The following is a 27,198-nucleotide window of genomic DNA, read 5'->3' on the forward strand; positions in this document are numbered from 1 at the left end:
AGCTCCTGAAAGTACTTAACACCTACAGCACTAGCAGTCCTATCACCGTAACATGGAGTACGAGCAACATGGAGAAGAATCCATGAACTTCAAGGGGGAAAAGATAAAAGTCAAAAATTACTAAATCAGAATCAAGCCTTGGTTGGGTTTGGGCTGTTTTTAATTCTCAGTATCGTCAGTAGGTGAGGTTTGGAAAGGCACTTCACACCTTTTGTTGGAGTGATATTTAACTAGAAGAGCACAGATGTTTTCATTCCTTTGTTCTATTTATCAGCAGTGCTCATGTCTCTTCTTACACTGCAAATTAAAACAGGAATTCTTGTTGCTCTCCAGAGAAGGGTAGCTCATGTTAGATGTTGTCTCCCATCATTTCCCCTTATTTTAAGAAACCAAAAGGAAGTCAGCTTCACTAAGGCCACAGACAGCTTTTCTGAACTACCTCTTTAATACTCATGGGCGTACAGGTGTAACTGCTTTAGCTACCGAGTATCTGTGTCAGTAATCCGCAATTCTGTGCCAATGAACTACCCAAGCATGGGCTGGATCTGGCTTTCCAAACACAAAAGCAGCACATTTCAAAAAGCCAAATAACTGCATGAGACATTTCTATCAGCTGTCACATTGCCAAGCAACAACATCAGCACCGTATATTTTACCACTTTATTGAAGACAAGTGAAAGGCAGCTTCCCCTTGTAACTCTGGATAATTATGATCTGAATCACTCCAAAATTAAAACATATCAGCCAATCCTTTTATCTCACAGAGAGAATAAAGCAGATAACGAGCTACCCAGGGAAAGCACAGCACCGAATCTCCGAGACCAGCCTCCACTCATCTGAGGCTCCAGCACGCGCAGGGAAATTTGTATTGGGGCGTTATGGACAGGGCTCAGTCCTCATCAGCTCACATCCCTCAGCACTGACCCGCGAGAGCCAACGACAACGACCGCAATTCTGCTCAGCACAGCCTCAAGCAAGGCAGCGGTTACAAAGCTAAATCCACATCCAAGCAGCACTTCTCTCTAGCAGTCATTCACCAATTAAACCAGAACTGAAGTCACTTTTGCTATGTAACCCCCCACAATCCTTCCTTGCGCAGCCCCAAACTCAGCACCTATGCCACGGAGACTCCATCCTCCGCTCCGCCCAGCAAAGCGGCAGGGAAGGACCCAACCGCCCATACCAGCGCTGCCGTAACAGCGCCGCACTTTACGACCTCGCCGCACTTTACGGCATCGCCGCAAAGCGGGGACGGAAGCGGCTAGCGGGAGGTTGCCGGGGAGCTCGGGCCGCCATGGACCGGAGGAAGAAGCCGCTGGACGTGGCCGCCTCCTCCGTAAGCGAGCAAGCTCCGCCGCGGCTGGGAAGCAGAGAAAGGGAGCGGTAGCATCCGCAGCAGCGCCTGCGGCTCGGCTTACAAGTGGGACTCGGCAGTGCGAGGCCCGGCCGGGCAGCGCTGTGCTGGGCTCCTTGCTGGGCCGGCGCCCGCGGTGCGCTGAGCCACGGCCGGTTAAAGGGCCCGGAGTCTCATCGTGTCGGGGTGCGCTGTGAAGTGAGGGCGCGGGAGGGGAGCGTCTGTTTGTGTGCCGGCCTGCTGCCCGCCGCTCTGCCATGGGAAGTGCCCGCGCAGCTCGGCTTGCCGTGAGTGCTGCAAGCTTAGCAGTGACCTTCTCGATCAGATCGCTGCTTTTAGGGTCCACGTCTAACTGCAATTAAATGCTCGCATAGATGGTAGTAGTCGGTTATTTTACTATATAGAGGAATAATTATCTCCAGTAACTGATGGTTGGCAACGTGTTTGTTCCTTTTGCTGATGATGTAGTTGGTAGATCTCAAAGCAGAGCTCTTCCGCAAACAAGAAGAATTCAAGAAAGAAAAGCTACTGAAAGATGCAGGCATCTTTGCAAAGCCCAAACCCTCCAACAAGGTAGAAACGGTTTTCTGTTGTTATCCTTTCTCCTTAAATTAAGGCAGTCTGTACACATTTAAATCTCAGTAAAAAAAAAAGTTCTATTGCCATTTGAGTTTTCACCATGAGGAAGTTTTGATTTCTGTCAGCACATTTTCAGATGTGATTTCTGTGCACAGCAGCAAACTGCTGCCCATGCCTATCAAAGTTACCTCTGAAGTTTCATTCTCTCAGGAGCCAAAGCTTTTTTTTATCTACAGAGCAATATGCTGCTTCTTCACTTCAGGTTCCCTGAAGGGGGGAAGATGGTAAACTCATCCAGAACCACTGAGCTTTCTGATAAATGCCGTACTGGGTGCTTCTCTCTGTCACAGTGCATCACAGCAAACAGGCAGTTCTCACTCATTTTTACTCTTTACTGTATGTTTTCTATCTGTGCTGTGACTTCTTAGTACTAGAGTTACCGTACTTGAAGGTTGTGTTGCACTGTAAACTGAAAAGCTGTATTTTTAATCTGAAATGAATGTAGGAGAGAATATGAGCAGTTCATAACTTTGTTATTTAGTTATTCATCACTTTTTCCATAAAAACTTTGCTAGAATAGATTTTGTCTGATATATATTTCCTTATACTTCTCACCCTGACCTTCATTATCACACAGTACAGCAATGTGTCATTTTAGGTCATACTTGCTGTGTTCTACCAGCACAGGAGGTAGAATCTCAAGTCAAATGCATTTACGAGGCCGTTTAAAAACCTTACTTGATTGAGTGATGTTTATCATTTCATGATTGTTTGTTGTTACAAAATCATATCCTACAGAAACCAAGCATCTGGACTAAACAAAACACAGGAGTTGCAAAACGAGCTGAGAAAGACATTGAGCAGAAGGCAGAAGAGGATCAAACCTTAGATCAATCAAGGTAATTCTCAAGCTCTATAAGAAAGGAACGTTTTGTAGAATTTGTTTTTCAGTAGTTAGAAAAGCACATTGAAAGTTACGTGCATTCTAGATGAGCAGCTCTCATAGGCCAAAAGGTGAGACCAACATCAGTCCTATGCTCTATAGGAGCAACGTATGGGCTGTAGTGAAATGCTCTTATGCTCTAGAGAAATCTGCCCTTACATCATCACAACTATCTAGATGTATAAGGCTGCTGAGATTTGAGTATCATTTTTAGAGGTGAAATCCAGGGCAGTGATGCTTCAGAACTCACACTTCAAACCATTTCTTAGACTTAACAAAAGATGGCTCTGTAAATTTGGCTTGTTTCCTAAATAGCTTGGCTGTACAATAAACTATATGATGGAAAACACAGCAGTAGTAGTAAGGTAGCACAAGCCTAGGCTGTAACAAATGAGAACAAGCCCCAGTATAGTAGCAGACACTAGAAAAAAAACTACTTACCTTTAGAAGGCTTTCAGTATGCAAGGATCTCCAGAGAAATATCCTTAGCTCCACTGCCAACCCTTAAATGAGGGCTGGATCCTGGCTTCACCCCTTCCAGTCACTCAGGGCCGTTGCATGCACCTGAGCTCCCCTGGGTTGGCCCTGCCTTCCTCCAGGTGCTCAGTCAGTGCTGCAGGCCGCGACTTAGCATTTCCATTACAGATGAAAACCATTTATAATCAATGTGCTGTTTTTCTGTAAGTGGATTCTAGCTCGTCAAAATTGGTTTCTACTGTTCCAGAAATCAGCTAAAGTTTTCAATTTAAATTAAAAAAATCATGTTTGTATGATAACTGCTGAGTCACAGCCTGAACCACTGATTGAGCACTTGGGAGAACAGGTGAAGGCAATTCAGCTGCATGACAGGAAGGGGTGGAGCCTGGCTGCACCTCTCTGAGACCTCACTGAAGGGCCCCCGTGGGGAAAGGATTTCTGGTTGGAGAGCTCTCTTTTGTAGAGTGCTTCCTATAAGCCTGCAGTTTTAGAGATGAGGTATTTTTTCTTTTCTTTTGGAATACTGTTCTCTCTGTGGTAGTCCCTTTGCTGTTGCACTCTTGTATCACCCTTTTACTGCATTAATCTTTCTGGCTGCGACACTTGTATTTATTTATTTATTTATTTATTTTCCCTGTATCTCACACCTGTAAGTAGTCTTGTAGTATTTATCCGACCAACCATAATAGTTGTGCAGAGGTAGAATATTAGCGACTTCATACCCATGCCTTCTCAGTATGTTACACTGAAGACTGACTCTGTAACTTCAGCTATTATTTCGATTTATTTTTCAGTATAAGCTCTGGAACAGGATATCTGTGTTTCTTCAGAAACGTCATTTAAAATTTAAAACAAAAAGGAACAACAGATATTACTCTGCTTCTAGTAGATATTTCAAGCATTCCTAGGATTACTTTCCTCATTTACCTAAGCATAAATGGTTCATAAATTGGTGAAGTTACAGGTTGGTTGGTTTGTTTGTTTCTCAGGAAGAAACTTGAAGAGAAAGCGAAGCTGTACGAGAAGATGACAAAAGGCGATTTCCCAGGTGAACAAAGCTAACCTAAAATAAGTAGTTGTGTGTGCACTGACGTACAAGATAAACTTAAATAATTGCTTTTTTTGTTTTAATTTAGATTTGAATTATTTTTATAGTGTTTCCTATTAATCAATGTAGTATATTTAAGGATAGAGATATGAACTTGTTTCCAAAATTCACCCTAACGATTGGCCTATCATTATCTAGTGGCTTGTAGCAGTATAAATTCACTGCTCATCTTCTTACTTAAAAGTGTTTTTTCTGGAGCTGTTATGCAAAATGATTGGCATGGGTTATTTTGCTATCAAAGAGAGAAAATCATGTAAGTACTGGAAAATGTGGAATTACTTTTTGAAGGACAGACTGTCCTAGTAAATCACCATGAGCTTGTTTCATTCAGTCAGTCATTAAGTGGGTGGAATGCATTCTGTTTTTTCAATATAGAATCTTAGAGAAAAAAATAACGTGTTCTCCATTATGCAATCTTAGCACTTGATTGCTGTTTTTCTGTCCTGCAATCTAACTCTTGGGATTTATGAAGAGAAGAGCAGCAATGTGTCACGCAGATAACAGAGCTAAAGAATCCTGATCTGGCCCTTTCTTTTTTCACGTATTCAGTCACTTGCAAGAAATACTTATTAGACCAGAATCCAGATGTCTTTGCAATTAATATCTAATGTTTCCCTTATTAGTGTCCAACTTTGCCACATGTGCCATCGTCACTCTTTTCCACTTTTCAAAGAAGCACTCTAGAGCCTGGTTTCTGCTAACATAGGAAGTGCTAAGCATCAAATAAGTGATGATTTAGTTTAGTGAGTGCTGTTGGTGATGGTTGGGCTGGGTGATCCTGTGGGTCTTTTCCAGCCTTAGAGATTCTATGATTCTAAGTATTTGTACTGTTGTGTAACAAACCCTAGAGCTTTGAAATAATTAACGAGCATAGAATACTTCAGTGTGGAGAGAGATATCTTTTCTGTATTTCACACATAAATAATTGCTTTTAAAAAGCATAAAAGCTGTGTTCACAAATAGCGGCTATCATTGTGGAGCCAGCTCACAGCTCCAGGTTTGTTTGACCCGAGGTGAGATGTAGGTATTCCCCAGTGGTTTGGTCAGGGGCATTGCTGGCAGCTGCGGAGGTGACTGTGCCCGTGATGTACCTATTGATTTTTGTGTTGAGTTCTGTTCTCCTTGTGGTTCTTCCCTACGAATTGATTTTCTGCCTCAGATGAAGAAACTGAAGATTTGTACCTGGTGGATTTCACTCAGAAGATCATAGACAAACAGCGAGAAGTACAGGAACTGTATCAGAACGAAGCTGCTAGACAGACTTTAGAAAAAGAGACAGATGATGAGGAAATTGAACCAGAAATGGAAATACCACCGCCAGAGGACCCAGATGAAGAATGGTTGGTACTGCTGAGTGGGCTGCTGAGGCTTGGTAATTGCATGAGAAAAGAATTCCATTCCACAGAACGTGCAGTGACAGTTATTGGGTTTTTGTTGCTTTGGTTTTGGTTAATACTACACATAGAGAAGAGGTGGTTCTTCCTATTTCCTGTCTTAAGAGACAATACTTTGTGTTCTCACAAAGGCAACACCCCAATAGAATCTACCTCCGGGATTTTGAGGAACACCAGCGAGGGAAATATGCTACAAGTGAGATGTGTTGCAGTAGCTTCTCTTCTTCATAGTTCATGGAAGTTACAAAACTGGTCTGACTAAATGTTTTCTTTACCAACAAGTGAAGAATGGTTATGGAACAAAGATTTTAATTGTGATAATCAGTTAAAACAGCAATAAGCAGTATGAAAAAGAGCACTGTGCCTTTTTTAGGCCACAGTAAGATTTGCAGTATAATTTTCCAGAATAAACTGCTAGGCTGGAAGGGCAGATAATGCAGAGTGCTACTGGTGTCATACTGAGATTTGAGATGGAACCGTCAGTGATCCAACGATGAACTTAATAAAAGTACAGATCCCTTAAAGTTTGGTTTGGGGAAACTAGGTTGTCAATCCTATGCTTTCAGCTGTAATGTTAATTCTCTAACTTGGGATAATAGAAGCTGCATGATGCCAGGCAGCTTTTAGCAGCACCGAACAGTAAGTATAGCTCTTTATCAGCTTTGACAACTGTAAATTAAGTGCCTGGTGCTATGAAGAGCTGCTGAGAAGCATGGTGTGTGCTTCAGAGGAATGCTTTGCTTGCATTTTACTCAGCCTTTGTTGGGCATGTTGATTGAATGCTATCAAGCTCTTCTGAATGGGCTTGGTTGATAACTGAAGTGTATTGTAGCATTTTCATATCTGTAAGAAGTCAATGCTGTGCTGTTATTTTCACCATAGGAAGCAAGTATTAGAACTAGTTTTATTTAGTGTGAAAACTGATGTTTTAACTTCTGAATGTCTCTTTACACCACCTTGTTATCAGAGCAAACAGAAGGCTCAAAGGGAGACTGAGTAAATGTCTCTGGTAAAACTGTCACGTGGCCTTTCAGAACGGGACCTTGGGAGTCTGACAGTTTCTTCTACCTTTCAGTTAAGGTGTATATAGAGAGTCTGAGAGGTGTCAGATGCTTTTTGGAAAATGTCACTGCTGCTGTTGTTTGTAAGCCTGCAAGCGGAAGTTCTGTGTGAAATGTCCTTTGCTTTTATTACAGGGTTGATTATGTTGATTCCTTGGGCCGATCCAGACGCTGTATGAAGAAGGACTTGCCAAGTATACTTAAAATGGATCAGGAACTTCAAGGGAAAAGGTATTGCCCTTTCTCAGTGCAAAGTTGTTTAATCTACTGCTTTCTCTAGGTTTGCTCTAGGCCAGCTTCTGCTGGTTTCTGCATTGTGCCTTAAGAAACAGCCAGAGAAGCAACACAGAAATTGTACATGACAATAGTTTTATCAGTGTTTCCTATTATAAATTCAGGCTGAGTTTCTATTATAAACTATGCCAAGAATTCCTTGGCAGCTGACCATTTGCATGATGTGGCTGGTGTAGTATTTTTAAATTGCAAGAGAATAAAGGCCGTATGAAATAAAAGCGCAAGTGAAATTTGTAATAAACTGAATGAAATTCTTAATAACCTTGTTATGTAGTTCGTAGAGAAGAGTTCTAATAAACAGATTCAGCAGTCTCTCAGATACCTGAAGCTTCTTTTAAAACTGTGGTCCATGTAAGATAATTGTTTATTAGAGCTTCCAGAAAATGCCAGAGAAGTGATTCCTGGTTCCAAACAACCTGAAAACTGTTCGTAGTCATTCAGCAAATCCAACTTTGTTAGATCTCCACTGCTTTTGCTTTTGTTATCAGCACTTTAACTGGTTGTTTTTTCCTATCAAAATTATTATGGCAGCACAGAGTTGTTTTCAGAATGTAATCTAAGGGTACCTCAGCAGAGCTGCTGATGTAGATACTTTCACAGCAGCAACTTACTGGTGTTCAACATAAAAAGAGAATAGGAGTGTTCTGAAATTACAGTCTCTGGATTGATATGGATGAGCATCTATCAGCAAAGCTTGCTTTAGCTAGATGAAAAGAGAGAAATGCTGCTGCTTCCCTTGAGAAAACAAATATTTCCATGCTGAGTACTAATTGACTTATAGGGTAACTGACTGGCTTTGTGCTATTCCAAATGGCTTTCATCTTCTCACATCGATCTGAGATACTTCTATGTGTGGTTGCTAACATCCAAACAGATGACAGTAGGAGCGAACGTGTAACATTTCATCAGCCATTCTGCCTTTGATTAGGATTTGATAAGGCCTCTGAGAAAGGATAGAACTCTAAGTGTTTTAGTAACATGTTCTACTGTACCTTGCCATACTCATCATTGTTTTATCTCTAAGTGGTGCCTCCTGTGATATTCTGTAGAAACTGCAGGAGTGGGTTAGACCCAATCATAACTGAATGTCACTGTTTGTTACCATGGAACCAGCAACTTTGTTCTCCCTCATTCCCCCCACTTCTTTGTGTTTTTTTTAATTAGACTGGACCCTGATGGGAACACGCTGTTATCTGAAGATATGAAAAGAGAACTTCAGAGGCAGCAGTGGGAAAAAGAAGAAGAAGAAGCCCTCCGAAAACCCATGGGGCCCATTCATTATGAGGACATTCGAGAAAACGGTATGCCTCATGCTTTGTGTACTCAGCTTCACACAGATTAACTTTGGAGAAAGCAAGGGAAAGGTGTTCTTGTTGCCCATATGGCAAACTTCACATACATGTGAACCACGTTTGTATTAACTGTTCAAATTGCTGGGACATTCTTCTAGGTCTGTTTTTCAGTGAACTATGTTTTTTTTCTCTCCTTGAGGAGGCTTCACTTCACATCATCTAACTAAGCCTATTTTACACATTTGAAAAAAATAGAGAGGTGTATGTGGTCATTCAGTGCCTATATGCTGCCAGTAAACTGAGGATAACTTTATTGACTTTTTCTTCTCAGAGGCCAGACAGCTTGGTGTTGGTTACTTTGCCTTTTCTCGTGACCAGGATCTTAGGCATAAACAACGGGCGACCCTGGATATGCTAAGAGAGCAGGTACGGGAGCATCCTGACTTGGTTGTTTGGGTTTTTTTTGTCTTATGATCAGTGATGCCTGCATTTGACTGAAAATTGTCTCCTTTTCCCTGTTGAAATGTAGTACCTGATAATATTGCTTTCAGTCCTTCAGCAAAGGAAGATACGTAGTTGATTATAGTAACACAGGAATATTAATTCATGTTCTTCTTTACTGTTAAGACACTGGATCAAAGAACTAAACGAGAACAGTTAAAAGAAAAAAGGAAGGCAGCTCTAGAATCAAGGCTGTCTAAACTTCGAGCACGGAAGGTGAAGAAGTTAAGGGAAGAAGGATTAGAAGAAGAGGCAGAAAAACTGGAGAATGGAGGTATGAATAGATGTCTTTTCAAGACCAACAGTTGCTGTTCCATCTTGTACCTGACCAATGGGTGGGCATACAACTGATAGGCTTGGAGATTTAAGGTGTAGATATTATATACTCAGTATACGCAATATAAATTAGAATATGAGAGTTCATATAACTATGTGAATGTACAGTCAATGCGTGTGCAGTCAGTGCGTGTACAGAGGTAAGGCTTAGTAAGATTATCACTGTGGAAAGATAAAATAAATGGCAATGCTCACCGGTGTCATAGGCTTGCAGCAAACTCCACAAGGAGCAATCTCCAGAAAGAGATCCTTCCTCAGTGGCAGGCAGCCCTTAAATGGGATCTAGGAGAGGTGAGGCCAGGCTCCACCCCTTCTGGTACCACAAGTGATTTCACCTTCACTCCTGCAGCTGACTCACTGCTTGCCTAGGTGGTCAGTCAGAGGTTCGGGCTGTGATCAGCAGTTCCCATACAGTGAAGATATAAAACTGTTCCAGAAATAGCTTCATAATGCAGGAAGAAGTGTGGGATGTCATGCATGGACTGATTCTTTTTGAAGTCATGCCTGACAGCGGGAGTTGTGCAGGTTAATGAAGCGTGGCGGAGCTGCTGAAGTTGTTCGGGTTGGCTTTTAAGATAAGTGAGAATAATATTAGCAAGTTGATTTCATTATCATATATTGACTCAGAGTTTCAGTCCTGTCTGTAAGCGGAGTGTACCTCTAGCTTTCAGGATTTGAGATGATGAATTTGAGTTCTAATCCCATCTCTGCCTTGTTCCCCTTATAACACTACTAGTCACTTGTCCTGTCTTCCACTGTAGCTAATATTTAACTTGTCAGAAGTCTAGCCAAGCCATTAACTGGGAAGCGTTCTGGAAATGATGAACAGTAATGTGCTGCTGCAACTTACTGTTGTTCAGAAGAAAAAGAATGGAAGTGTTCCTCTCTAGGATTGCTGAAGTGGAGATACATGCTCATGTTCTTCTTTTTATCAATTTTCTAGTGTCAGTATAACACTCAGCACATTGTTTTTTGGGCTGTTAGGCAACTGATTTTTTTCACCAGTCTTTTGATATGGATAGAAAACTCATGAAGTACACAGCCTCACTACCTGGCTTACCCATTAAATTCTCCGAATTAACGTGAATGAATTAAAAAATAAACTAGGGCTCATTTCCTTGTTAGAATGAAATTAGCTACTGTAAGCTTTCTATACACTAATCTAACTTGTCTGTATAGCATTGCTTCCTGTTCTGCCTGTGAAATTCATTTAGGAGGTTGTATCCTATCAGTAACAAAAAATGTTCTCTCCTTCTGCGAAGTAGAGGTGAAAGACACCACCAGCCCAGTACAAGCTGAGCCTGAAGTTCCAAGACCAAGCAGAAAGGTAGAGGTTGTCATCCAGGAGAGAAGAGATACGAAGCCTGGTGTGCCTTATGTCCGTGAGTGGGATAAAGGCAAAGGTAAGGAAAAAAAGGGTGAACAAAATTCCTTGCTCTCTTGATGCTTTTCTCCTGACTATTTCATATTTTTTTTATATTTTTTGGAGCAATGGGAGTTCTGCTCTGTTTTCCTACATTGGACAAACATGTAGTCTTACTGTATTAAAATCTTCTAATTCAGTTCTTACTGAAGTCATGTTAGCCAGTGATGTACTAGGTGAAAGTAACTTCACGTGGCTTTAAGAACTGCATCTTCTGTTTCTTTGTTTCCTCTCTTCTCACTGAAATCAATATTTAAGCTACTGTTTTCCCTCGTTCTAACAGAGTTGATGTTTGGACAATGGTCGAAGAAGCAGGAAGAACTTAGAGATGAGCGAGATCCTGAATTTGCACCACCTTCTGATTACTTTATGGGACAAAAGAAGGACGATAGTTACAGCAGCCAGAATTTGAACAGTCCTGAGACCTCTCCTGGAAAAACAGAACCAGAAATATCAGAGGACCAAAAGAAGATATCAGTGCAGCCCAGTACCCACAGAGCTGAAGTCGTGCCGCCATCTGTACAAGCGTACAGCAACAGTGTTCAAGGTGGGCCAGCACCAGCTGAGGCCACTGGCAGTGATGCTGAAGATGGATCAACATCGGCGGAGACTGACAGCAGTGACGAGCAGGATGGGCTGCCGTCAGCACACCCCTACATCTGTGGTGCTCAGAACATGCTGCCATCAATGCCAGCTTATGGCTACGGTGCTCATCATGTGCTGCCACCAATGCAGCCTTATGGCTACGGCGCTCCGCATATGATGCCACCAATGCAGCCTTACAGCTATGGCACTCCACATATGATGCCACCAATGCAGCCTTATGGCTACGGCACTCCAAATGTGCCATTTTCAATGCACGCTTACGGCTACGGAACCCAGGATGCAGCACAACCAGTGCAGGCCTGTGGCTGCAGCACTCAGGATGCAGCACAACCAGTGCAGGCCTGTGGCTGCAGCACTCAGGATGCAGCACAACCAGTGCAGGCCTGTGGTTGCAGCACTCAGGATGCAGCTCAACCAGTGCAGGCCTGTGACTGCAGCGCCCAGGATGCACCTCCTCCAGGGCAGACATACAGTGGTGACAAGCAAAATCAGGAGCCACTTTACCAAAGTTTAGATGATATGCTGTCTTATTACAGACAAGTGACTTGAACTGAGTAAAACAATAAACAAGAACTGTGATTTAAAGATCTGGAGTGGAATTACCTTCTGAGCAAGAATGTTATCTTCCTATGTCTGGGAAAAATAAGGTTCTGTAAGTAGATGAAAATTTCGTGTTAAACTAAGCTACCTTACATCACAGCTGTACTTCTACCCTGCCTGTTCTTTTTTTCTCCTCTTTATTAAAATTATGTACTTTTTTGTCACTGCTTAATTAGCTTAGTATGCGTTCTTATTCTTTACCACTTATGCCTGTACTTTCGGGTATAGCTTCTGCTTTGAAGGTACTACAGGTTCAGTAATATCTATAGAAACAGTACTGAAATGGCAGACCTGCTGTTGCTAAGTACAAAAAGGTTTTAAGAAATGTTACCCACTTTATCACCCAACTTCAGGGACAGAGTGCAGCATATTAGCTAGCAAGCAGGTGTGGGGAGTGCTGTCTATGGTCATAATGCCTTCTGAGTTCCTGAAGTCTGTGTCTAACTTGTAATTCTGTGAAGCAGATCAGAGTTGGAGGAGGGCACTACGGAAAATGATAAATGATGATAAGACTAAGAATAAATGCTCCACTGAATTAGAAGCCTTGACACCTGAAATTACTGTGTTACTGGTTTAGAAAATGCTTTCTTCGTTGATCAAGAACATTCCTGCATCATTCTATTATATTTAAGGCTTTATTTAATACTTGTTTCTGAAATCTGTGTATTGCAGTGATACATAAAGCAGGCTAACCCACACCAAATAAACTTACTGCAGTCTCAGTAAATGACAGTTGTATTTCATAACTGTTTGGAACATTTGGAATTGTGAAGGCAACTTAGGTACCTCTCATTTGTATTTTAATTGCTCACAAAAAGAAAAACAAGGAAAGTTGGTTAGAACAGGCAGTTGTGTATTTTCTGTAAAGTTGAAGGGCAGCGATGTTGAAGCGGTGAAAGGGCAAAGATGGCGTGCTGCTCTGGGCTGTGGGACCTCGGGCTGTTCTGACCTGAGCAGAACGCAGTCGCTGTCCGTCAACTGTTTTAACCTCAGCTATTAAGTACTTCTATTTCTCCTTTTTCTACCATTGCTGACATGAGTACCACCCCACGCAAGCACCACTGGTAGCAGTTTATAGGCACAGAATTCTACAGTCTTGTATTGTTATCAGATGGCTGTGGGACTGGAGATTTACGATAAGGTGGGGCTTCTGTTTCTCTGAACAGGCCTAGAGTTTAAGGAGAGCAACGCAATGCCAGCATCCACCCGAAAGGTGCAAAAAGCGTAGCTGCTGCTGTCCTGAACTTAGCTGGGCAGCGTGGCATTAGAGTTTATACTTCTTCCTTTCCTTGAAACACTTCAGGATGAATAAAGAACCTGAAAAAAAATAATGACTGTATACTAATGACTAAAAGGAAGAAGCTATGAATCTGTCTTTTTGCAAATGTAATGGTACGACGCTGTTTTCTTTCCTCTTTGGTTTGGTACAGTCTCAGGTTGTCAATATCCATGCTCTAATCTTACACATTTGCTCTGAGAAATCCTGCCAGTATGTATGAATTTACTGCTAGGGTTTTGTAGTAATGCTGCAGATCTGATGATTCTGATCCTAGAGCAATTTCTCACATGCTGTGTCACCTCACATTTAATTCTAAGTTTGAAATAGTCGCCCTGTGCTTTAGGAGCTTTCTTCTGTAAAGATAAGTTCTCATAACACAATTTCAAGCAGAAAATGGGCTTTAAATTTTTTGTGCGTTAATTAAGACAACAGTAGTGGAAGTTTGATGCTTGTAAGTCATTGTCTGTGCAGTTCTGTTAGATGTGCACACAATTGTGGGATTGCTTGTCAGAATTAACTGCATTTGAATAGAAGTGAAGCATTTTAGGGATGTTAGAGAAGTTTCATGTTGAAGACCTCACATAAATCAGTTAAGAGGGTATGACTCAGAGTAGGGTGTGATGTTCTTGGAACTGAAGTAACTCCAAAGAGTGAGCAAAACATTTTAAATTATTAGAGCAGGACTGGAGTTCATTATAGCAATCACATCCTTTAGTAGACGGCCATATAAACAACATTTCCATCTATTCTGGTACTATTTTAATCATTTGCATTCATTTCCTACTGCCCTCTGGGCTCTGTTTTCTCTCTGCCCTTCAGACTGGGGGTAATTTTATGTACATGTGTGATTTAAGAGCTATACAGTCTTCGCATTAGTTTAACGCTGAGCTGCAGCTGTGCTAAGGAATGAGTGTCATTCATAAAGTAGCATTATGTAGAAACATACAATCAAAGTGCTCCTTTGTCAGCTTTATTTCCATAGCCTGATATTAAACACAGGAGGACTCTAGGCCAGAAAGGCAGTTCAATGCCTATGTTAAACTAAAGCCTGCTGAGAACAGCTCTCACACAGCAGTGGTCTGTCACTTTGCCATTTGGTTTCCTCCCCTCTTGCCCTGGTTTCTGGGTGAAACACTTGTGTGTATTCTCTCATGCTGTGGAGCATGTGTTTCTGTTCACTCTTTATTTCACTCTGGACCACCTCAGTAAATTTACCCTGATCAGCAACCTAATTCATTTCATTTAGCAATTCTTGGGTCGAACTACTGCTTGCTTGATATACTATCAAGGCCCCATTCCTCTTCCCAATCTTGATGGTGTCTCCCATTCCCTTTTCCTGCTCGTTTTAACCATCTCCCAGGATACCTACTTTGATGCTGAGGGAAAGCAGGTGTGCACTTGGGCTGTTTGTAAGCATCTGCTACCATACTTCAACCTATGACTGATGAGAATAACTACCTAACCAGCTATCCTGCATAAAAAAGAATTCCACTTGTCGTTTCAACCTTCTTTTCACCTAGCTCTGCTCAGAGCCATTTAGCATATTTTAGAGGTTTATTCTGTCGGTACAACTGTGACTCCCCCTGGTAAGCATCTTCCTCAGTCTTGCCCCAGTTTACTGCTTCTCTCTCAAACACTTGTACCCACAACTTCACCTCCTTTTCTACATTGTTTGTGTGCACCTCAGGTTTGCTTATCAGCAAGAACAAACATTACATGGTTCAAAATAAACAGATAGGTAAAATAAATAATGTAGCCTCGCGTGAAGTAGCCTGCTAATATACGAGTTGTTTCCCAAAGCTCTTCCTCACTTTCAGAGGCGTTTACTAACCCATTTTCAATTGTTTGGTGTTAATTGTGCCAGCCTTCACACTCAGAACTCATGATTTCCAGTGTTTTTGGTTCTCATGTGTCCCTTTTAGGTACAGCTAAAATAAAAAGGCTTACCTACCAGAGAGAGGGAAAGCTGTCAGCACAGAAACCAAGCAGCCCAGGGAAGGTCGTTTCCCTCATTAGCACCCAGCTTCACTTCCACTGTTGTTGTGCAGTAAATGTGAAGCTTCAGGGAAGCGTTCATTTCCTACAAGAGTCATTTTCACTTGTACTGGACTGAGGAATGGGAATAATAATGAAAATGGTGAAAACGATGATGTTGGTGTTGGGTTTGGACCAGCTTGTCTGTATCTTAGTGCAGGAGCAAGCGTGCTTTTGGAGCTTTGCACATGGTACACACTGAGGGCAGCCTGGATCCTCCTGTGATGCTGTGTGAGGTTACAGTGAGCTTTACAGCCTTGCTCTGCTTTCAGCTCGGGGCTGTCTGAACTAAATCCCATCTAAGTAGGTAACAGACATCTCTTGCAGTGTGAAGAAGTCTCAGAACAGATGTGAATTATGCAAATATGAAATGCTTTTTCATGATTGCACTGGGAGTTTGCGACCATTTCTTCATGTGTTGCAGGAAATTTTGAGCACCTTCAAACAAAATCTGAAGCAAGTTTGCTATCCTGCTAGCAGCTCTGTGCTTGCTCAGCCTTCCTGTTGCTCTGAATTTGCAGGATAGTTCATCTGTGCTTCCCAGCCTCCAACTGCTCGGGAGGGATTTTCATTGCCCAGCCATCAGCGTTTTGCTGCAGCGGAATCTACTCCTGAGGTGGGCGCTGCTCTGTGAGGAGCCACCGCGCAGCGCCCAACGGTCACCTCAGGGCGAGGCGGGAGCCGACCGGGCGGGAAAAACCGCTACCAGCCAGCGCATGCGCAGCGCGGCGCTCACGCTCAGCCCGCAGTGGTGCAGACAGCAGCCCCCTAAGGCGAGAGGAGCATTGCGCATGCGCCAGCCGCCCTTATGCAGCTGGAGGAGCCGCGCGGACGTAACCAACCCGAAGCCTCGCGCGGCGGCCGGAAGCAGGGCAACGCGCATGCGCAGCATAGCGCCAAGCGAGGGCCGGTGACCGCACGATGGCGCCATCGCACCGCCAAGGCGCGCGGCTCCTGAGAGAGCTGCTGCTTCGGCAGCGCGGCTGGGCGGCGCGTAGGAACGGGCAGCGTACCGCGAGCATTTGTTCTGGTACCTGCAGTGCCTGTTTGTCGGTATAACCCCATCTTGGACAGCTGCAACTAAACCTGAGCATCCAGATTAACCTTGTGAAAAACAAAAGCTACAGTAAAGAGAGAAAATATCACCTCTTAACAAAAAAGTTTTATTCTGACTAAACAAAATGTACAATGCTTCTCAAGTGCTACGAGTTCTCTTCGTCTTCTGAAGGCTGCAGATCCATTCAGGAAGTGGAAGGTGTCTTATCCTGCAGCTCGGAACTACTTTTTGCCGGACTTCTTTATCCCACCGCTCGCTGCCAAAAGAAACCAAACCACCACGGCTCAGACATCGCAGGTGACACAGCTGTGACAGCTGTGACAGCCCCCACCAGGCTGCCCGTACAACCCACACCCCACTGCTGAATGGCTTCTGCATGTGGTACTGTTGGATCTTACGTGCTTTAACTTCATGTTGAAAACCACAGTCCCTCTTGGAACTAAACACACCCCCAAATTTACAAGGGCACAAAGTACTTCAGCAGTTCTTTGCTCCTCCATCGATTACTTCTTATACAACAGGCTGGTCAAATCAAATGGAAGGCTGAAGGAATAAAAGCATCAGTATTTCTACAGCAACCAGAGCCCCATTTGGGGCTGAAGCCCCAATGAAGCAAGCACTGGAATTACCAAAGCATCTGTTGTTTGCAGCCCCTATTTCTGAAGACAGTAAAGCAATGTGAAAGAACACAACATATTAACGTGGCACTGAGTGCAGCACATTTTGTAAATGCTGTTTGGTTTTGTTTTACAGCACGTCTCATAGCTGATCTGCGGAAAGCAGAAAATGACAATAAGGGCTGATAGTCAACAGCAGAATTTGCACCGTGATAATTCTAACAGCGTTGCCTTGCTGAGGCTCTCGGGCATAGTCTACCTTCTCCAACAGTGTAATCTCTGTCAGCTCTGGCAAGCACTGGACTAGAACCAGATAACTGAAATTCAACCAAATAAGAGGAAGAGCGGTAATGGCAGGACAGAGCTATCCAGATGTGCAGAGCTACTGAAGTGCCTGATAGAGAAAAAGTTCAAAATAGCTGGGACAGAAGGAAAGCTTGGGGAATTTTTTTGCATGTCTGTAATGCCAAAGACATTCTATAAGTCCCACACCCAGCACATTTTTTGTAAGCAGATAAATCAGAGCAGCTAGATCCATTTGAGATAAACAGACAAGAAATACCCCAAGTCAGTGGGACTGGGTTGTACTCTGCCCCACGATCACAAACTCACATGAAGTTGCAAAACTGCTGGCTAAGATTTGCAATTTATCAATACAGCCACTGTGTCAGAGGACTTTACTGTATCTTATTCTTCTATTCTGGTGATCTGCCAGCTACACTGCCAGCATAACTCCCAGGTGCAGAAAGAGCTCTGGGATGAAACTAGAGAACCTGAGAGTCTAACTTCGATCTCTGGCAAGATAACAGTCTGTAATAAAGGCAAAAATGGATAAATGTAGTCTTGTGAAAGTTAGTAAGACTTCTGTAAATGATAGGGTTGAGTGGACAGACAGTATTAACAGTATTTCCTACTGCCAACATTTGAAATCTCTCTGCACCATCCCACTAGAACAGCTTATCACACCTGGCACGCAGTTACACCTCCTGAAACAGAAACCGCATCAGTAATTTGGATGTTAAATTGCTCAGTAAAAATAATAATAATTTTTAAAATAGCCTCTATTTGTTACTTATCATCTACAGCTGCCATCAGCCTCCCGGTGTGTGCTGAGTAACTTAGAGTTACAGATCTTTTTATGTTTGTCAAGCAAAAACATTAAACTTTTGAAGCCAGCAAGCCACTCAATTGTTCCTATCAGTATGGCACCTCACTTACTGAGGGGCCCTTTTCCAGCAGCCTTTGCTTTCATCTCCTCAAGCTTCTTTTGCTCCTCCTTCTGCTTTTGTTTAAATGCCAGATCTGTCTAAAGAAAAGAACAACAGTGTGTTAACATCTCCTGCCCCGGAAAAGTTGGAAAACAGCTGAAAGCAATGAGAAAAAAACATTATCAAAGAATCATAGAATCAAAGAATCACTGAATCATAGAATGGGCTGGGTTGAAAAGGCCCACAATGCTCATCTCGTTCCAACCCCCTGCTGTGTGCAGGTCGCCAACCAGCAGACCAGGCTGCCCAGAGCCACATCCAGCCTGGCCTTGAATGCCTGCAGGGATGGGGCATCCACAGCCTCCTTGGGCAACCTGTTCCAGTGCGTCACCGCCCTGTGTGAAAAACCTCCTCCTAATATTTAACGTAAACCTCCTCTGTCTCAGTTTAAAACCATTCCCCCTTGTCCTATCACTATCCCTTGTAAACAGCCGTTCCCCCTCCTATTTATATGCTCCCTTCAAATACTGGAATTATGTTCCAACAGCAATCAAAGCCTAACAGACTAAACGGATGCAAGATGGCTCAGTGCTAGTAAATAAGCAAAACTTTCCAGAACAATGACAAACAGTATTGTTTGGGGCTTTATTTATGCTGCACCACAATACAGAGACGGACCAAACTTTTACTTTGTGTGTCTGATTTTTCCAAAATTAAGAAAGTATCACCTCCTGCAGCATCATCTCACTCTACCCTCTGAATGATGTTTGCATTAAAACCATTAATCTCCACTGCTACTGTAAATCTAGTGCAAAAACACAATAAATCTTGGACTAATTAGGACACAAGAAACAAAGGTTGCTTTTACCTAAAAAAGCATAACTTAAAAATCTTTCCATACATGTCACTACTATTCACTTTTTAATGCATTCGTATTAATTCTGAGAAATACAATAAAACTGCTGGCAAACTGCACAGCCAAAGCAGCCACTGCACATCCCTGCCAAAACATCCTCTGGAATTCAAGAGAGCTCAGAGCTCTGTCTCTTACATACGTACTCTTCATAGGCAGCACCGCTAAAGGGATTATAGGAGTTTTCCTCGGCACTCGGGATTTTGACATTGCTCACCAATCCAATTCACGTTTCTCTTTTTCAATCACCGGTGCCTCACACAGCCTCTACGTTTCCCAGAACTAACATCTTACACCTCCACTCCGAGCCCTCACGCCCGGGGATCCGCAGTAGGAGCCTCAGGTCCATCTCCAGCCCGCGATTTCCGGGCCCGCATTGCACGCACTCCGAGGTGCTGCGGGAGCTCGCTATGAGGAAAGATGCTCGCCTCGCCCCCCGCCGCCCTACCTCATCCAGGTCCTTCGTCTGCTTCTTCGGCTGCTTCAGCGGTTTCTTCTTGCCGCCTGAAAAGAGAGGGGGCGGTGAGAAGAGAGAAGGCGGCACAACCGACGCCTGCAGCCCAGGGACCCGGCCTTACCCTCTCGGCCCGACATGATGCCAGCACCGCTCCGCTCCGCACCGTTTCCGTCTGACCCCACACGGCCGCCGTAGCACTTCCGCAGTAGCACTTCCGCCGCTGCCACTTCCGCTTCCGGCGCCGCTCCTCGACCCTGCGGGCAGGCACGGGGGAGGGCGTTGTGTGAGGGGTTGCCCGGAGGCTGCTGCCACGTCAGGTAGGGCTTCGCTGCCGGGCTCGTCCGCCCCAGCGGTAGTGGGGAGCGAACGTCCCGCCGTAGCGCTGTCCTTGGGGCGGGGAAGCGCGCTTTCCTCGCGCTGGCGATGTCGGGGCGCGGCGCGGTTGCGCTGCCGAGAGAACAGCGCGGCTCCGTCAGTGTGAGCGTGATGAGTCGCGTCTCTTTGGCGCGCGGTGAGGCCGTCGCGGAGCTGATGGCTGCTGCTGCTCCGCGCTGCGTATGTTTCACCGGATATAAGTGGGCCTTCAGGGTGAGGAGCCAAGAGTTTAAAAAGATCTCATTGCAGATGTCTTCCACTGGGGAAGCCCTTTGTGTTTGCACACGTGTTGCCACCAGCCGGCTAAAGTTAGCACAGGTAACCGTTGCCAAATAAAGCAGAACAACTGTAGTGGTGCTCGAGGTTTCCTGAATGCTGTGGGTTTATAATGTTGTTCTGGTCAAATTCTGACCTAGCCTTACCCAAACTGTATAAAAATTCATTGAGGCTTCATCAAGCTTCAGTGAGATTTTGCCTGTTTATGCAGTTTTCAGAGGAATGTGCTAAGCAGAAAAAAAAAATTTTCCTTACACGTCACTGCTGGTGTTAAGCAGCAGCCAGTGTTGTTTCTGCAGGGTAAGCAAGGATTTTAAAACTCATTTTAAAACACAGCCATAAAGATGCATTCACTGCCTGATGCCTGTATGAACACTTGGCTCCTCCTCGTAGCTCAGTTTTGCAGGAAGATTCCCAGAAAAACCCATGTTCAGTTTAGCACTGCTGTGTTTTCTCTCTGCCCATTTATATGTTTGTCTTTCTACTCTTCAGTGCTTTGGTTGTCTGTAGAGTGTGAGGTACAGGGAATGATGAAAGCCCATTTCTTTCCCTTTTCAAGGTTCTTTTTTAATGCCTCTTTCTCATTTCTTTTCTTTTCCAGAATTGTTAGCACCTGTGGTATTGTATGCCAAACTCAAATGTGAAAGCTCAAAGCAAGCTGTCGTATGGCGATCACACCTTTGCTGAAGCATTACGTTACTCTGCAGCTACTCCTGCTGGTATCTGTGCACAGTCACTATGCAGTGAGTTAATCAAGAAGAATGGCAGAAGTACTTAATTACAGCAGAAAAGCAGGGATCTGTGGCACAGCTGTCCTTTGCTGAAAACTGGAAAGTTCCCTGTGTAAGTAATGGTGTAAAACTAGCGATGGTTTATCCATCTAATTGTGTTGGTATTTTTGGCATGTATGTTTAATTTTAAGAGGCATTTACCAACCTTAGTTTAGTAACTTTTTTCTTTTTCTTGCAGCACTTTTCTTTGGTAATTGAGTACGAGACATGGGGCCAATGAAGTATAAATCAAGTGTGTCGTCAGTGTCCTGTGGGTTGCAGTATCACCATTCTTTGATAAAGCGGAGTCAGAAAATGAATGTACACTTAGTGAGGACCTACTGTGCCTCCGGACCGAAGAGGCCTGAAGCCAAATCAGCCATAGAAACTGCTGTGGGTGTTCTGAACCGGGTGGCAGAAGCTGGGGCTGCTGTGGGGAAAAACTCGTTACAGAAAATATCTGCAACTGGCAGGAACTGGTGGGACAAATACGAAGAGTTCGTTGGGCTCAATGAAGTTCGGGAGGCTCAGGGAAAAGTGACGGAGGTAAATGTGGAGATAATGTAAAAAAATAAAATGGAAAATTATGATTATGCCATTAGGAGAACTGGCTGTGAGGCTGAAGAGAGCCTCCAAGGAGAACAGTGTCTTTTTTTCTGCTTTAACTGGCTGTGCAGGTACTGTGACAGAGCCCTAGCCTAGTAAGCTCAGCACGCGTAGCGTGTCCCCTATGCTGTGATGAGTTGTCCCCTATATTGTGATGAATTGTGTTACTTTTATTGTCTTCCCTGAAATCGTATGACTAACAGTTTACATCTATCTGTTAATAAATCTGTTAATAAGTCTCTAAAACAAGTAATCTCTCTTCCCAGGCTGAAAATGTCTTTATGATAGCTCGAGGGATTGTACGACAGGCTCGTGAAAATGTGGAAGCCCAGCAGATAAAGCTGAAAGAAGTTCGGGACCGCTTGGACAGGGTCTCTCGGGATGACACCCAGTATTTAGAACTGGCTACACTGGAACACAGATTGCTGCAGGTAATTTCCTGGTATCTGAATGCTGGCAAACACGAATTAAATATACGTGCTTTGTTTCTGTCACCAGTGACTGATTCTGCAGATGTGCTTTAGTATATAAGTCCGGTAATCTGAGTTAATTTTTATGATAGTTGTTTTAATTGAAGCAATGTGGGGGACTTGACCTGATGTGGAAATCATGTTCATCTTACAACAGGGCAGTGCATTTGAAGACAAAAGCTGAAAAACCTAGAACATTGTTTGAATGGTGACAGGTGCATGGAAAAAATATATATATATATGGGATTCAATCAGTTAGTTTCCATATCATGAGAGAAGTGCATTTCCAGTTGTTAAGCCATCAAAGCCGTTCCCATTTCACCTGGCTGCAGCTCCCACACAGTTTACTAAGGCTTTTGTCAGAGAGCAGTAAGAGCAAGGCTGCTCCATGAAGGAGAACAAGCAAGAAGGTGAGGGGGATCACAGCACAGGCAGGGGCAGTGTCCTGCACCAACAGAGTGCAGTCCTCATGCACCTCGTCAGAAGGAGCCAAGCAGGCTGGCAGTAGCAGCACAGTCATCCATAGTCCATCAGTCACAGATAAAAGCATGATAGCAGCTAAACTCCAGAAATCTGAGTGAAACTGCAGGAAACAGGCTGGAAACTGGCACATCTATGGCAAAGCTTGGGCAAGTAATAAGTTAATAGCTGTGCCTGAGCTTAAATGGATCTTCTGAATCAATAAGCAGAGCAGCAGCAAAGAACTAAAAAGAGCTGTCCAAAAAACAGATAGGTCTGTGTAGATGAGATTTCAAGAACAGAGCTCTGTATCACTGTGGAGAAAGATAGAACTAAAGTCGTCACTGTATGGTGGTACTGCTGCCTTACAAAAGAAATACATGCTCAAAAGACTGAGATAGTTTGGGGAATGCAGTCAATTGACAGACAGGTTCACTATCAAAAACAGTTCTTCCTTTGCTAAAAATTTTTACTGCAGAAAAATAGCCATAAAGTTTCCACTGTTTTGCTGAGGTAAACTGGCCTACAGCAGGAACTGCCACACCAAAGCCAGGAGGGGCAGAAAAGGAAAACATATGTCTTTGAACAGGGGAAGAAAGAGAAGGCAGAGGAGTGAAAAGTGTACGTGATCATGAGATGAGCCTTTCCAGGACATCCTTTCCAGGACTATTCTCAGTTCCTGTTTTAAGGGAATTACAACTGAGACGGAGAAGTGGGGTGGAGGTGGTGTTTGGAGAAGCATGCAGAGCCAGAGAAAGCTTTCTTTATGGGGAGGGAAAAGCTGCCCGTTTGTAGCATTTTTCTATCGTCACCATGTGACAGATTATGCTTTAGACAGTCTTCAAATGTAATTCTTAATGATCTCTTCCATTTCTTAGCTTTGACTTAAAATGATGCCTCACCAATTTAAGTGAGATTAATAAAGAAAATCATACGTTTAAAGGAAAAATCTATGAAACAATTTCTGAAACAACTGATGGATGCACTTTTTTCTTTCTTTATAATCTGAAGTTACAAAATGGTGAAGTTACAAAATCAAAGTGCTGTGTTTCTTGCAGGAAGAGAAGAGGTACCGAGCTGCCTACTTAAATGCAGAAGAATCTGAGCGAGAAAAATTTTCTCTCTTCTCCGCTGCTGTAAGGGAGAGCCATGAGAAAGAGAGGACAAGAGCTGAAAAAACAAAGAACTGGTCTATTATTGGTTCTGTGCTGGGAGCTGTTATAGGTGTTCTTGGTTCCACCTATGTTAATCGAGTAAGGCTGCAGGAACTGAAAGTCTTGGTGCTTGAAGCACAGAAGGGCCCAATAAATCTGCAAGAAGCCATCAAAGAACAGGCATCCACCTATGACTTGCAGCAGAAGGATCTCAGCGATGTCATAGCAGACCTGAAAAACATTCTGCAAACAAGGACGTCGCAGGGAATAAAAGAAGGTGTTTTATTGGCAAGAGAAGACAGGAGTGACTCCATAAAAATAGATTCTCTTTTAATTCCTCTAAAAGAACAGCTTAACTACACTAAACAAGTCAGTTCATGTCTCGGGAGTTTACAGCAGCAGTTTACCCGTCTGCAGGAAAGCATAGCACAAATCATTTCTGAGGTGCAGAGCGTTAAACTTGCGCTTCATTCTAGACCTATGGAAAGAGTAGCAGCCAGGTCATCTGGGGAGAGTAAGGGCCAGGCTGCTGCTGTGAGAGATGTGATTTTAGAGCTGTGTGATACAGAGCGGAGACTGGAATCGCAGATCAAGAGAAATTCTATTTACAGCACTGCACTGACATGCACTGTGTTTGCTGTTAGCCTGCCAGTACTCTACGTTTTACTGAAAGGGAACTGATCTCTAATAAATTGCCATCATTTACTAGATTAATCAAAGTAAACTTGCACTGTGCTTAGACTGTAACTCCAAATAAATCTGTGCTAGCATTTCTCATGCCTTCTGCTGTGTGCTTGGAAACTTGTCAGGGCTGGCCATCTACTGCTGTAGGCTCCGTGTTAACTCTGTGCTAAGGCTTTGAGTGGCTGTGTGGCTTTTAAATCAAGTGAAAGAGAGTCCACTCTTTCATCTGTTGATTTAATTTGCTGATTGGCTCTTCCATTGTTTAGTCTCATGTATTATGCCAGCCGGTGAGCTTCATCTGGAGCTTTATTTGTGGTTTTCAGTTCAAATGATTCTTTCAATCTGTCTGATCTGTTGATCAAAGTACTTCATGTGTAATCCTTTATAATTTCATTCCTGATTTAATAATTTTGCAGTTTGTCTGTACACAAAACATGAGAAGTCATTTTACCAATCAGGTAGAGATATTTTCTCCGATGTTTTTAAGGTTGGGGTTACTTATTTTTGGTTGTTTTTCTGTTGTTGTTGTTGTTGGGTTTTTTTAACTCTAGGTGCAATAGTTTTCTATGTAACAAACAGCAGGAGTGAAACAGGCAAGGAGGACTGAAGCTATCGTGGTGTAACACAGCTTCATGTGTCTGTACAGCCAGGTGGTTCCTTCAAAATATGTTTAAATCATATGTGATTACTTTCTGATTGCAAAGCTTCCAAAAGCATTTCTGGAACTGTAGCCACGTTACTGGCAGGAGCAGAGATGTGTTAAGTGCAGTGATTAAGTTAAGTTTATTCTGCAGGTACGAGTCAACTGTCCTTTCTCTACAGGCTCCTTGACCCATCGTTCCCTAGCTGCTTTGTGCTTGCAGTAAGCAGCTTTGGGAATCACTCTCTTTATCCCCAGTAGCTTGGAGTTGTTTTTAGTCATGTCCTGTCTGGAAATGCTGCTCTACAGCAGTATTTCTTAGGTGGTATTTTATGGTAACGGTGCTGTGCAAACTACTCCAAAACAGCAACTGGAAATAAGTGAGTTCCAGCTGTTTTTCTTGGAAGGGATGAAGAATGGCTGGCTGAGGAAAAACGCTGTCTAAACAGCTGACCACGAGTGTCTGCACGGCCTGACACAGTCGTTGGTATTTGTCGGTATCATTTTCTCCCTGTGATGGTAGCAGATAAACAAACCAAACTTGGAGCTCAGGTTCTTCCAGGCTTTACTTCTGTGAAACCTTTGCAAAGCACTGACAACCTGACTTCGTGCTCAAATGCCTTTGTGTGAGCATTTCGGAATGACTAAGCTGTGTTTAGTACACAGTGATATGTGAAGCCTTTTCCCAGTAACCATGGGAAAAGAGCTGGAGGTTTTGATTGTAAGCTTTCAAGGCTGAAAGTTGTTTGGGACAGCGGCATCTGCTCTGAGGCACCAACATCGTTTGGTAGCATTGGTTGCTATTATGACTGAATAAACAATGTTAGGAAAGGTCTGTGCTGATTCAGTACTTAGAAGATGAAATATGCAAAGGGTGGTTTTGGGAAGGATTTCTGCTGATTCCACTTGGAGTGTAGAGTTTGTTGGGGAAGCTGTTTGATCCGAGGGCTTGAGAGCTGGGATAAAAATTCCCATTCAGCTGCATATACAGTACATATAGAAGTACATATAGAGATCAGTGCAACTTTTCAAATCTGTAATGTTTCATTTTCTCATTTCACAAAGATTTCTACAGGTTATACTTCCTGCAGAAGCGCGATGAAAATCAGAGACAAGTGTGCAATGAAAGAAGAAGCGGGAGTACAGCAGTTCTGTTAGTATCTGAAATTTGAGCAGAGCTGCATGAGGTGATACGAATCAAGGTGAAAATAATGATCTCATCCTCTGTGGGGAGTTCAGAGATTCAGGAGTAGGTTGTGTGCATTACGTAAAGTGACAGCAGAATCATTACAACGAGGAGAACAGCAACTTGTAACAGCACTTGGGAGGACAGATGTGTGCTCCCTGCCTGAATCATCACTCTGTTGTGGCAACGGTGTGCAGCTCGGTGCTCTGCCACACGTGCAGCCCAGAGGCAGAAGGTGTGACTGTGCACAGCTGTACCTGGAGCTGAGGGCAGTATCCAGAACGACAGCAGAGCACGGGCTGCACACCTCGTCTGGTAGCTCCTTCGTGCTGGTTCTCCTCATGGCAACACAGACAGTAAATACGCAAGTCTGAACAAAAGCAGCCCAGCTATATGCTGAAGTATTTATTGGAGTGCTCCCGCCAGTGAGGTGTGTTTGCAGTACTGGCAGTGACTTACACTGCATACAGTGACATCTCCTTGCATTTCTCCTGGCGGTTCAGGCACAGCCAGGTGAGTGGTTTGTTGCTGGGCTGTTCTAGCAAAAAATAACACAAACCAAACAGCAGTGCTCTGTTCATACCTGTGGATTATTAACAGTTTACATTAGTTTTGCTTTTGGGAATGGGGTCTCTCAGCTGCAGCTTTCTTTGTGCAAGAGAATTCTGCCTGCTAAGCCCTTCAAGACTGACATTCTTGCACTCTGTGAGAGAAGTTCTCTCTGGGTAGGATGGCTCAGCCAGCCGTGTTTCCCAGGTGCTCACCAGCTGAGATGGTGGTTGCAGTCCTTTTTGCAGGTGCTAATGAGGCCAAGGGCTGACTTGTGTGTCTGTAAGTCAGAGAAAGCCAGTGCAGTTTCATGTTATTTCTACTGCTAACCAAGACAGATAAGAGGGAACAAGTAACAGCAACAGGAAGCCTGTGAGAGGACAATGACTATAGAAAAATAAATGAGGGTTGTCTGAACTTGGCTCCTGCCAAGCTATTTTGAGTTCTTGCTGCTCCATGAGAAGCCATTCTTAACTGCAGAGAAAACAGCCTAGCT

At 43.5% G+C, this 27,198-nt stretch overlaps 2 protein-coding genes and 1 long non-coding RNA gene across 5 annotated transcripts; 2 read left to right on the forward strand and 1 right to left on the reverse strand.

Moving 5' to 3' along the window:
* The first annotated feature begins 1,201 nt into the window (after nt 1-1,201).
* On the forward strand, nt 1,202-11,953 carry CCDC174 (coiled-coil domain containing 174). 3 transcript variants are annotated; one of them, XM_052678605.1, is made up of 11 exons: nt 1,202-1,336; nt 1,823-1,927; nt 2,732-2,832; nt 4,343-4,401; nt 5,621-5,801; nt 7,052-7,147; nt 8,375-8,511; nt 8,834-8,928; nt 9,130-9,277; nt 10,602-10,742; nt 11,046-11,953. In XM_052678605.1, the coding sequence occupies exons 1-11, from the start codon at nt 1,295-1,297 to the stop codon at nt 11,915-11,917; spliced, it is 1,977 nt and encodes a 658-aa protein (XP_052534565.1). In that variant the 5' UTR covers nt 1,202-1,294; the 3' UTR covers nt 11,918-11,953. The 3 variants fall into 3 exon arrangements, with proteins under 3 accessions (XP_052534565.1, XP_052534566.1, XP_052534567.1); XM_052678606.1 differs by having other exon boundaries at nt 10,605-10,742; XM_052678607.1 differs by lacking the exons at nt 1,202-1,336; nt 1,823-1,927; nt 2,732-2,832 and adding an exon at nt 3,717-3,851.
* A 4,470-nt stretch (nt 11,954-16,423) lies between these two features.
* Nucleotides 16,424-19,772, reverse strand: LOC128078428 (uncharacterized). The gene is made up of 4 exons (XR_008205650.1): nt 19,655-19,772; nt 19,525-19,580; nt 18,174-18,261; nt 16,424-16,594 (listed from the first exon to the last, which is right to left on the reverse strand). It is a non-coding gene; the product is annotated as an uncharacterized LOC128078428 (long non-coding RNA).
* Nucleotides 19,732-24,420, forward strand: CCDC51 (coiled-coil domain containing 51). Its single transcript, XM_052678608.1, has 5 exons — nt 19,732-19,850; nt 20,786-21,027; nt 21,154-21,500; nt 21,827-21,991; nt 23,548-24,420. The coding sequence occupies exons 3-5, from the start codon at nt 21,183-21,185 to the stop codon at nt 24,322-24,324; spliced, it is 1,260 nt and encodes a 419-aa protein (XP_052534568.1). The 5' UTR covers nt 19,732-19,850; nt 20,786-21,027; nt 21,154-21,182; the 3' UTR covers nt 24,325-24,420.
* The last annotated feature ends 2,778 nt before the right edge of the window (nt 24,421-27,198 follow it).

Source organism: Tympanuchus pallidicinctus, unplaced genomic scaffold, assembly GCF_026119805.1.
Source record: "Tympanuchus pallidicinctus isolate F22 unplaced genomic scaffold, pur_lepc_1.0 scaffold17, whole genome shotgun sequence".
Taxonomy (NCBI): Eukaryota; Metazoa; Chordata; class Aves; order Galliformes; family Phasianidae; genus Tympanuchus; species Tympanuchus pallidicinctus.

Excerpts from the sequence above, each read along its gene's own strand:
- CCDC51 (XM_052678608.1), top strand. The coding sequence starts at position 21,183 with ATGGGGCCAATGAAGTATAAATCAAGTGTGTCGTCAGTGTCCTGTGGG. Across the intron at positions 21,501-21,826 it reads CTCAGGGAAAAGTGACGGAG|GCTGAAAATGTCTTTATGAT; the intron begins GTAAATGTGGAG and ends CTCTCTTCCCAG. Across the intron at positions 21,992-23,547 it reads TGGAACACAGATTGCTGCAG|GAAGAGAAGAGGTACCGAGC; the intron begins GTAATTTCCTGG and ends TGTTTCTTGCAG.
- CCDC174 (XM_052678605.1), top strand. The coding sequence starts at position 1,295 with ATGGACCGGAGGAAGAAGCCGCTGGACGTGGCCGCCTCCTCC. Across the intron at positions 1,928-2,731 it reads AGCCCAAACCCTCCAACAAG|AAACCAAGCATCTGGACTAA; the intron begins GTAGAAACGGTT and ends CATATCCTACAG. Across the intron at positions 9,278-10,601 it reads AGAAAAACTGGAGAATGGAG|TAGAGGTGAAAGACACCACC; the intron begins GTATGAATAGAT and ends CCTTCTGCGAAG.